General features: G+C 39.9%; 2 protein-coding genes across 6 annotated transcripts in view; both read right to left on the bottom strand.

Annotated features, from left to right (window-relative positions):
* The window catches only part of LOC137979031 (ral GTPase-activating protein subunit beta-like), a 27,311-nt gene extending 22,298 nt beyond the window's left edge, over positions 1 to 5,013 (bottom strand). The window contains exons 1-4 of the mRNA XM_068826186.1: positions 3,256 to 5,013; positions 1,530 to 1,698; positions 990 to 1,132; positions 1 to 71 (exon numbers count right to left, since the gene is read on the bottom strand). The exon at positions 1 to 71 is cut by the window's left edge and continues 27 nt beyond it. Coding sequence (XP_068682287.1) covers positions 1 to 71; positions 990 to 1,132; positions 1,530 to 1,698; positions 3,256 to 4,739 — 1,867 coding nt within the window. The 5' untranslated portion in view covers positions 4,740 to 5,013. The remainder of the gene's footprint in view (positions 72 to 989; positions 1,133 to 1,529; positions 1,699 to 3,255) is intronic.
* Positions 5,014 to 6,965: 1,952 nt separating this feature from the next.
* The window catches only part of LOC137979106 (DNA helicase MCM8-like), a 34,671-nt gene continuing 31,636 nt past the window's right edge, over positions 6,966 to 10,000 (bottom strand). For 4 of the 5 annotated variants that reach the window (XM_068826287.1, XM_068826288.1, XM_068826289.1 and 1 more), the window contains 5 exons: positions 9,663 to 9,728; positions 9,068 to 9,160; positions 7,589 to 7,750; positions 7,278 to 7,367; positions 6,984 to 7,203 (listed from right to left, as the gene is read on the bottom strand). In XM_068826287.1, the coding sequence (XP_068682388.1) occupies positions 7,087 to 7,203; positions 7,278 to 7,367; positions 7,589 to 7,750; positions 9,068 to 9,160; positions 9,663 to 9,728 (528 nt within the window). In that variant the 3' untranslated portion in view covers positions 6,984 to 7,086. Of the gene's footprint in view, positions 7,204 to 7,277; positions 7,368 to 7,588; positions 7,751 to 9,067; positions 9,161 to 9,662; positions 9,729 to 10,000 lie in introns of all 5 variants that reach the window. The other variant, XM_068826286.1, reaches the window with a different exon arrangement.

Genomic DNA, 10,000 nt, shown 5'->3' with positions numbered 1-10,000 from the left:
GCGGCAAGCACAGCATGGATAAAAGAAGATGAATAGCAGCTCTACGTAGCTCAGTTGTGTGAACATTACACCTTTGATAAAAAAAGTGTGCACTAATCTAAAATTCTACTGGAAAAAAAATCATTAAATTCTTGAGTTTTAGGGAAACATGAGTCAATGTGTCAATGAGTCATGAGTCAATGAGTCATGAGTCAATAAGCCATAAGTCAAGTTATGAGTCTAACCCTAACCCTGTCCTTAACCCTAACCCTAACCCAAACCCAAACCGCTCACCTGCCTCAAAGCTTGACTCATGGCTCATTGACTCATGACTCATTGACTCATGACTTATTGACTCATGAAACAAGAAAATTCAAACTAAACACTAGCTTCTTTTATGTCAGCAATGAACATTAGCTTTAAAATGGTTATTTCATTTAACATGTATTTTCTGATTAAAAGTATATTTCTTTATTCTCCATTGCCTGAGGCATCAATCGAGTTAGTTACATGTATGTTAAAGAAAACTACTGGTAGTGGATCATTCAATAAAAAATTGCACCCAAAGGCCTAATTACTGATCTATAGGTTAGCCATGTGGTTAATGTTAGGGTTAAGCTAGGGTTAGGTAATGAGATATGTATATGTACTGCGTTTTAGTTAAGTTATGAAATACAAGTGTTGATTATAGCGTTGCAGCTTTCTGCATATTTGCATACCATTAAGCAACTACATGTAACATAAGTCCTCGCCAATGCCTAATAAAGCTGCTGCTTTGTTGATTTTCCTAGTCTCCATTGTGGAGTTCAGCTGCCTTATTGTACAGTTACACCAAAGTAGATGGAATTCTTTCAATTGCAAAAATTACAAAGTTAACTTAAAAATTGAATTGATCAGGTTTAAACATGACTTGAAATTTGGCCAAAAAAAATCATTGAAGTTTTTTTGCAGTTATTTTTAATTACAGTTAAGTTTCAATTATAACAATTACTACAGTTCAAAGAGGATACCTTATTAGAATTTCCTTTCTGGGCAATACCATCTCTAGTGCAGTAATCAGATGTGGCAACAAAACTTGCACTCCTTGAAGATCAACTCTTAAAAGATCAGCTGAATTTAGCAGGATACTACAAAGAACATGGCCTGTGAATGACTGAAAGAAAAGAGACAGCTTCTGGTATACATTGACTTCGGTGGACTTCACACACCAAGGATCAAAAAAAAATTGTTTTATTTTACAAGTAACCCATTTCACATCAGACATTTCATTTTACACCAATTTACATGTAATTTCCTTATTCCCAATCTATTTTTTCAATTTCCACTTTCTTATTCAGTACATAAATACAAGACTTCTCATTTCTCATTTTCCAAGTTTCATTACGGTATACACATTTTCCACCTATTCACACTTTTCAATTTCCAATTCTCATTTTTCACCTCCCTCTTTTCCACTTCACAGTTCATATTCCCCAGTTCCAAACTGACAAAACAATATTGTTTTGTCAAGTTGCAAGTTCACCATTTACTGCAATTTTACCATTACTCACCTCTGAGTAAAGCAGTCCTATTGCCAACGCTAAATAAAACCTTGAAAGATAGACAGGCCTGATCTCTTCACCAGACCGATGGCTGCAGAAAATGCGACACAAGGCTCCATATGCCTCAGCTCGTCCAGGCTCAAAATCATTGTCAAGACTGTTTCCAACTGGTTGAAAGCTAAATTGGTTAGAGAAAACAGAAATAAAAACTTTCACAACCTGGCTTTTGGGAGTTCTGTAAAGTGAAAGTGTCCAATGCAAAAAAAATTGAGTTAGGAATACAAGTTACCCTTGTTTGCTTTCATGTGATTCCAAAAGAGCATAAAAGCAAAGGCAAAAAAAATTAATGCTTAAGGTGTTTATGCCATCAATGCTTTTTCTTAAAAGTTTCATTCAAAGTTAGATTACAGCAAAGGAAGAAGAGAGCTTTGCTAAGATACTCTGTACTTGACGTACGATCACTGTATGAATACTTTTGAGTGATAATGTGCAAGATAAACTTTGATGGAAGTCAAGGTTTCCTACTGTAGGTGGTATCATCACCGTAGGCAAAGGTTTCAAAGCCATTTTTTAGGTGGATATTTTAGAAAAAAGGTAAATTGGCTATACTGAAGTTTTAGGATTTGTTATGTGAGTGTTGGTCTGATGCCAGTCTCCTAAACCGAAGTTCATGACCTCCTGAGCGAACCAGTTAGTGGTTGAATCTTTGTATAGCGCTAAATTTATAATTTTTATCTTACTGTTAATTTTTAGTACAACTTATTTAATAGCATGTCACACACCACCTTGCCATTGTTGAAAACCCTTTCATTTTTATTTTAATGGATAACTTACTCACAAGGCTGTATATTCATGACCGTTTACTTTTGCAGTGTGGTCAGTAGTAAGTGCATGTAATTGCACCAGGTTTAATTAAATTGGTCAGTAAAAATGCAGAATGCAGTAAGAACTGAGACCCTTTACTTATGCTATCTTAGCATCAATCAAGGCTTGGGGTTGTCTCTGTGGATGACTGTCTGCATTTTACACTGATCAGGTTAACTGTAAAATCCTTCTACAGAGAAAGCATAATCACCACATACTTAGTACATACTTACTTACTTAATTGACCGCTCCCCATAGGGGCTTTTCGGGGCCAATGAAACACAACGAAACGACGGAACAGAACAACAACTGTTCCAACAACAACAACAACTGAGTCCCAACTGGTTGGAGGCAAACTAGTTGGTTTTTTACAAGTGCAGATGGGAAGTTGAACCAGGGACTACCAGGATCAAATTCAACAAGTGGTCAAAGCGGGTCTTGAACCCTGGATCTCGGGATCTCAAGGCAAGCGCCCTAACCACTTGGCCACACTGCCTACTATTGATTTACATTTTGTAGAGTTTCTTAGTACTAACAGTGATGTTGTTCTGGGAAATTTCATTAATTTGATGTTTAGTACTTTATATAAACCAGGATTAGTAGCATCTTAAAAATTATTCTATACTTTTCCCACGACCATTGAAAACTGTACAAGTCAGGTATTGTTCTTTGTAAGTACATGGACATGCATAGCCAACCAGTTGTATATGTGTATGTATCTTACCAGCTGGGGTTAAATTTTCGGCATGTGGTGTTTGATTTGAAATACTTCTCTCCCAGTTCACTGCTACAAAGAGCATTTAAAGACATCTGTATTGAAGATAATTGTGCACTGTAAAAAATTAAGGATGAATATGTTTTCTACACTTACCCAACTTTTGCCATCCCTGCTATTTCAGGAACACCATTTCCAATGAATCCATCATATATCTTACAAAGAGCCTTAAAATTCAATGGCATGTCTAGCTTAGCAAACACAGCATCAAAAAGCCAGGATCCAAACAAATGCAACACACTATCTCCTGATGGTTTATCATTGCCTGTTAATGAAAACTGTGAGAAAAGAACTGATGCTGATGGTACGCTTGACAGTTCTGCTTTCTGCAGTACTCCTGTAGGTGGAGGACCACTACTGTGTCTTGCAGGAACTGTCTGCGACCTTGTAATCAGTCCTGTCTGGTCACTTAGGCCTAACGCTACACCTACACTAAGTCCTTTATGGTCACGCTTTTTGGCAGAAAGTGGACTTGAGCTTTTTATTGGCGCTGGAATTGGAGTGTACTTGACAGGTTCATCAAATGTGGTTGTAGTGCTCAAGAAAGCATTGACAAGGATTGCGATTCCTTTCATTGCTTGTAAAAAATTCTGTGGAAGAGTCTGCAAACACTGGTGTTTTTCAGGTGAGATAACCTCTTTACTCACTAATGCAAACTCTTTGAATTTTGGTGTTGCACCGATGACTTCCTTCTTGCAAAGGTCAACAGGATTTCCAATGATGTGAAGAATTCTGAACCAACACTGGATCAAACATTCATTGACTAAATTGGCTGGCATGTGGACATCATTTTTCCTTGCAGTTACCAAAGGTAAAGGAAACTTGGCACCATACAAATACTGGATCACTCTCTTGGTAAGGGATAGAGAAGTTCTACTCCAATAGTCCACCATGGCACTGTGATGCCGCCAGGACACACAAAGCTCATGTAGAGTTTTCCACATCGACGGCATGGGAAAATGATGGTGACAAGCATGCAACCAAACTTCAAATAACACAGCAATCAGTTTCTCACACAAGTGTTCGGCAAGTCCTCCTGATGTACTTGGCGGAGACAGAAGCAGATCATTGATTATCATCAAGAATTTAAGCAATGCCTCCCATGTCAGGGGGGACAGCATGACCTCTGCCGCCATGGCTTGAATATTTTGCAGAACCCTGATACACAGCGAGGCTTGTAAAGCTAAATTGCCTTCCTCCCTGTGTACGAAAAGGTTACGGAAGTGTTGGAAGATGTCTCTTGCATACTTTTCTGGGGATCTTAAGAGAGGGTCAGGAAGTCCCTTCTTGGGATTGGCTAATGCTGTGAGCCAATCAAGATAAATATTTACACAGCCTTTCACGATTTCACCGTCACTTTCAGTCATTTGGAGAGTAAGACCATGACACAAAACTTCCATAATCCAGTCAAGTTCCTTCGCTGACTTCAGCGATTCACGTATCTCAGAGTTCCCTAGTGTTCTTACTACTGTGTAAGCAACATCCCTTCCAACGGTAGAAGGAAACCTGCACAGAACGCTCCTGTTGCTATGATCACGCTGCAGCGTGTGTCGCAAAGAAACCCACTCAGAATACATCATGCAACTCAGAAGAACGCTCCGTGCTCACACAACCGGTCACAAACGGCAAGAAATCTGTCTCACAGACTTAACCTTTGATCGGGCAGCCTACTGAGGTGGAACTTCAAAAAATGCTCTTTTCCCTTAGGAAATGCTAGACTTGTTCTCCTCTCGGTTTAGAGCTTTACGCTCAAGTCTATGTTCCCCCAAGATACAAAAAGAGGAGCTTCTGCGATAGGAAAGTAAAGAAAACCAACGCCATTTTGCTCCAAGGAATATCCGCTGGCTGAACTGTGTGATTCTTGCCCTGTCATGTCACGAACGACGAACGAGTTGTAATGTCGTTGCGCATACAAACTGCGCATCACACAATCATAATGTCACGCGATGATATAATTTGTTAGGACTGCGAGGTGTCGAAAGCAAGACAAAAACATCGTCCAAAAATGGTGTGCGCTGTTTACTATGGAACCTAAACACTGACTAAACGTTAGCGACTGTAATGTAATGCATGTCAAAACACCTTAAACTTCCCCTACCCAGTCTGCCCTCGACTGCGCATTTCTCCTACTCTCGTAGCCTGTTCACAGGCTACCCAGTAGGTGAAATTCAAGCTTACTTCAGACTGTAGAGATTTTGCACGGCAGCCATGTTGCATGGCAGGAACAATGAAATTTTTTTGCATTAGAAAGAACATTTGTTCCCATGGGAAAAAGAATCTGTTGTTCCTGCCATGCAACATGGCTGCCGTGCAAAACCTCTATCGTACTGGCTACGAAAGACATATATTTCAACTGCAGGGCGCAGTTGTGGAATGCGCTACCTGTGATTTTATTCGTACCACTGGGTTAATAGGTCTTAAAATGAGAATCCAGGGCAGCCTTTTGAATAGCCGCTTTTCTTTTGAATCAATTTTTCTTTAAATATATTAAATTAATTTGGTTATTTACCCGTATATGTTATGCTATGCTATATTTATTTAGCTGTAAATGTAATGTCTCCAAGATAGTAGCTCTTGTAGTTACTCTGAAATTTGAGATGAAAGAAATTTTATGCATGTGTGTATGTTACCTTCAGCAGGGCGCGTGCGTACACTTTGTATTCCGCGACTCCAGTGCTTACCATGTGAGAGAGAAAATGACTTTTCCCTTGAATATTTAAGCGACCGAAACCTTACGTTTAATTGTAATGACAAGGGCGGTCTGGAGCTGTGAGTAGGAGTGGGATTGGTCACATATGGTTTAGGGGCGACATATCTCTCCCTCAATGCCGTACCGGGAGGAAGGTCGGTAGCAGAAACTAGCGAAGGGCCAACTGCGTCCAAAAGCCATCGCACGGGCCGAAATCCCGGGATGGCTCGTTTGGTACGACGCTCCAGCGCCACATCTGGGGGTACTGCATTTTTCTCTCTTGTTCAACCATTCCATCAGCACATGCGTAAATGTTCTGGCTCTCCGATACCCAGCATAGCAAAAAAAGATGTCGGTCTTTACAAGGAATTGACATTTGAGTTCATTTTACAGCTATAAACGTAACGTAAGAACCGTTCGTGTCTGGTCTTCTCAAAACAGAGGTGAGAGATTGTTTCATGCTGACTGGGACACCTAAAATGCTTTGTTGTAAACATGGCAATTCACGAGTGAAGGTGTCTCTCTGGCCTTTCTGTGGACGAATTCCAGGACCTACTGATACAATTCGTCGGCAAATTTTGAAAGCTAAAAACTTCAATGGATGCTGTCAGTTTGCTGGTAGGACTGGGTGGCCCGATTTTATAAAAAAAATCTATGAAATGAGAATCGGGGTCTTCCCTTGTCAAGGCATGGGCATGAACGAGGCAACTTGAGAAACACGAGACTGGTTCTCATCAAATGTCTGAAGCGCGGCTGGAGGAAAAATTTCTAGTCAGATACTAAGAAGTAACCCTGGTGTGCGCTGTTAATGTAGACTTTTGATTTTGATTTCGGATCATCCCAATCATGAAGGTTACTTATGTAGTAAGAAAAGGAAAGCCTGAAAAATTCTCCTACTCTGAATAGTGACTTATGCCCTGGGTAAAGTTATCTTGCATTTGAACAACTGGGGCTAGAAATTTGAAGTCTTGCCATAGGATGATATTACATCTGTAGAGTTAAAGCCAACTAGAGCTTTAATGGACACCGAAATAAAGGGCTCTTGTTTGAAGACAGCCCATTGCCACTTTGACTTGGCAATATCGTGAGCGGAACAAAAAAAGAGCTCTTAAAAGTTCGGAAATCAAACAGAAACTTTTTTCAACAAACTAAGGCTCTTTATACATTTTTCTAAAGCAGTTTACAAGAAATCTTACAATTTTAAAATCATAAACGGATGATCAAATAAAACAACCTAACTACAGACAGCTTGAGGTCTGCAGCTGGTAAACTCTTGGGCCTTTCTTGAGTAGAAAACCTTGATTGTTTAGTGAGTACACAAAATCTTCGAAGTTACGAATCTGAAGTCGCAAGTCCTATTGAAAAGAAAAAGGAAAGAGTTAAGAGGCTGAAGAAAAAACAGTTAAAATATTTGTTACTGCACCGTTACCTTTGCTATTCTTCTCAATTGATCCACGGTGAAAAGAGAATTGTACTCCCTCTCCGATACGCGGCTTAGCTCAGCGACAAAGCGTTTGGACTGAAAAAGAGAGCAAAACAAACGTATAGGAGTAGTCACCACTTGTTTGGCCTTCAGGGTCACTCAATTCAAAACGCGATGCAGCCGTTTTTTTATTATTATTCATACTATTCACAAAATAACACTGGCAGCTGTTTTTTGTGTCTGGCTGGCAATAAATGCACGGTGTATCTTTCCCGCCCTTCGAGTTATCCTCAAAAAAAGAAACGAAAAGAAACTACCTGAGCTCTGGAGCTCATTCCTGAGCCGTGTTGGGATCGTTGAAAGTCCAAGTTTCCAAAGTCGTCACTAAACGTATCAAGCAGGCTATATTTCATAATCTCCACAACATCATGAGCGTCTTGTTGACTTGCTTTCTCACGCATCTCTAACCGAGCTCGAGCCTGAAATAACATCGCATGGAGTAATTAACACTGAGTTCATTTATTTAAAAGTTGAAAATGGTCACCCACACTTTAGGGCCTTCATTCGTCCACGCAATCAAAGTACTGGAAAATTTTGCGGTAGTTGGATCGTGCTCTGCTTGCTGGGATCAACAGTTTCAATCCCAACCAATGACAGCAGCTTTTGAATTGAACTCCCTTTTCCAAGCTTTTTTAGGTTAAAATGCAGCAACTCCGCATCCTCTGATTTACTATTATCGTTAATTTTAACGTTCCTCAGTTTGACTTGACGATCAACGTTAATTTTAAACAATGACAGTTTGAAAGGGTCATGGAAAATAAACATTTTGATTAGAAACGACCTAGTTGCATGGACACAGAACTCAAACTTGGGAATCTTTGCTGACTATCCCCTTGACAGAATCACTTCCACACCCACACACCCCTAGCCACGAAAAACGTATTTTTTTTAGAAAAAGGAAATAATGCTATTGTCCCTAAACCCTTTGGAAATGTGTCTAATCACTCGCTATCCTTGGGTTTCACTCACGTGATCAACAGATATGTTCTTCAACGAAAACGAAAGAAAAAGTTTGCACAACAATAAAATTCAATTCCCGGAGAATATACCAATTTCGATATATTAAAATTCAGTTCGAAACAAAAGGCATCATCTCGAGGCTCTGGGGAATAAACTCATACAAATCCTTATATTTATTCCCCAGAGCCTCGAGATGACGTTTTTTGTTTCGGACTGAATTTTAATATATCGAAATTGGTCTATCATTTGGATCGGGACTCCAACATGGCCTCCGTGAGCTCATGTGAAAACCAAGATTTGGAAAAATGTCGAACAGTAAATGCAAAGGGTTGGTCATGAAATTTCAGAATAGCTTTAAAATCAACGGTTAGGCTAAATCACTGTAGAGCAGCGATTTTCTATACCAGACGTAAACCAACGCGCGTATGTGCGTGTGTTTTTTAATTTACTAGTGGTGAGAGGACTCGCCTTCCACCAATGTGGCGCGGGTTCGAGTCACAGATTCGGCGCCATATGTGGGTTTGTAGGTTCTCTACTCTGCTCCGAGAGGTTTTTCTCAGGGTACTCCGGGTTTCCCCTCTCCTCAAAAACCAGTCCAATCTTTTATTTCAGTTGATTTGATTTGACTTCCTTACAGTATCCCCAATTAGTGCTCTCCCCCCCCCCCCCCCGGGCCAGACTTTTCCCGCGCGCGTGCCACCAATGTGGCGAGAACAACACCATCTAGAGCCCGCGAAAAGGCTACCATCGCCGAACTGAATTGACTTGTCAAGCACCTGCGTTAGTCTTATTAGCGACTCCAGTTGTCTCGTGGTGATAGGCGTGCTGTCTGAACTCTGATGCTGGCGTCTCAAATCAAGGTAAAAATTCTGTCATCAGATCAAGAAGCAAAAACAAAAATAGGTTTTAGTGATTAAACGAACCCATTAGTAGACCTAAAAGCAATACTGGTTACCCTTACAAAGCTAAACTACAGGAATATGTTTGGCAAGATTAAAACAAAGCTTCTCCTTATTCCCGACAAGGAAACTCCTAATGTGGGCAGTAAACAGTTCGATTACCCAATCACATTACTGCATTTCAAATGACGTCAAAGCGAAACTTTCCAGAAAGTTCCACGGAGAGATGACGTTGTTTGCATCTGCGTTCGCTAAGCCAATGAAAATTCGCACTCGTTTGTTTTTGTTTGATAAGCCAATTAAATAGCCTCAATTAAATGGTATGCATTTTTGTTTACGTTCTGTTTTTACGTCCTAGATTGGTTGCAAACCACCTCTTTCACCTCTTTCATAACCATTCAATTTAAGGAAATATAACCCCAAATGAGGTAAGTGACCTTAGACAACTACCATTCGAGGTTAGTTACATCACCTGCAAGACTTCAGCCGCTGCGGGCGTAAGTTTGGGGTTGACATAAGTTCTGGCGTAACCAACATACTGAGAATTAAACGTGAAAGAATTTGATAAAATAAAATTACTGAAAAGCTAAGACTTGGAAAAGCTCCATGACGCTTAAACAACCCAAAGTTTTCTTTTGAAAATACTCTTATTACGGATTACGATGACGATAGTACGTTAAATTTTATGACTCATTAAGGAACACATTAACAAAAGAATGTGTTCACAGTAAAGAAATAAGATTTTGTTGCAGAGGAATCAATTGGCTGTTGTGAATGCAACCAAAAGCTAAGTGCTATCACAACTGTAAC

Source organism: Montipora foliosa, chromosome 12 (genome assembly GCF_036669935.1).
Source record: "Montipora foliosa isolate CH-2021 chromosome 12, ASM3666993v2, whole genome shotgun sequence".
NCBI classification, from domain to species: Eukaryota; Metazoa; Cnidaria; class Anthozoa; order Scleractinia; family Acroporidae; genus Montipora; species Montipora foliosa.
This window is presented reverse-complemented; position numbering and strand designations above follow the sequence as displayed.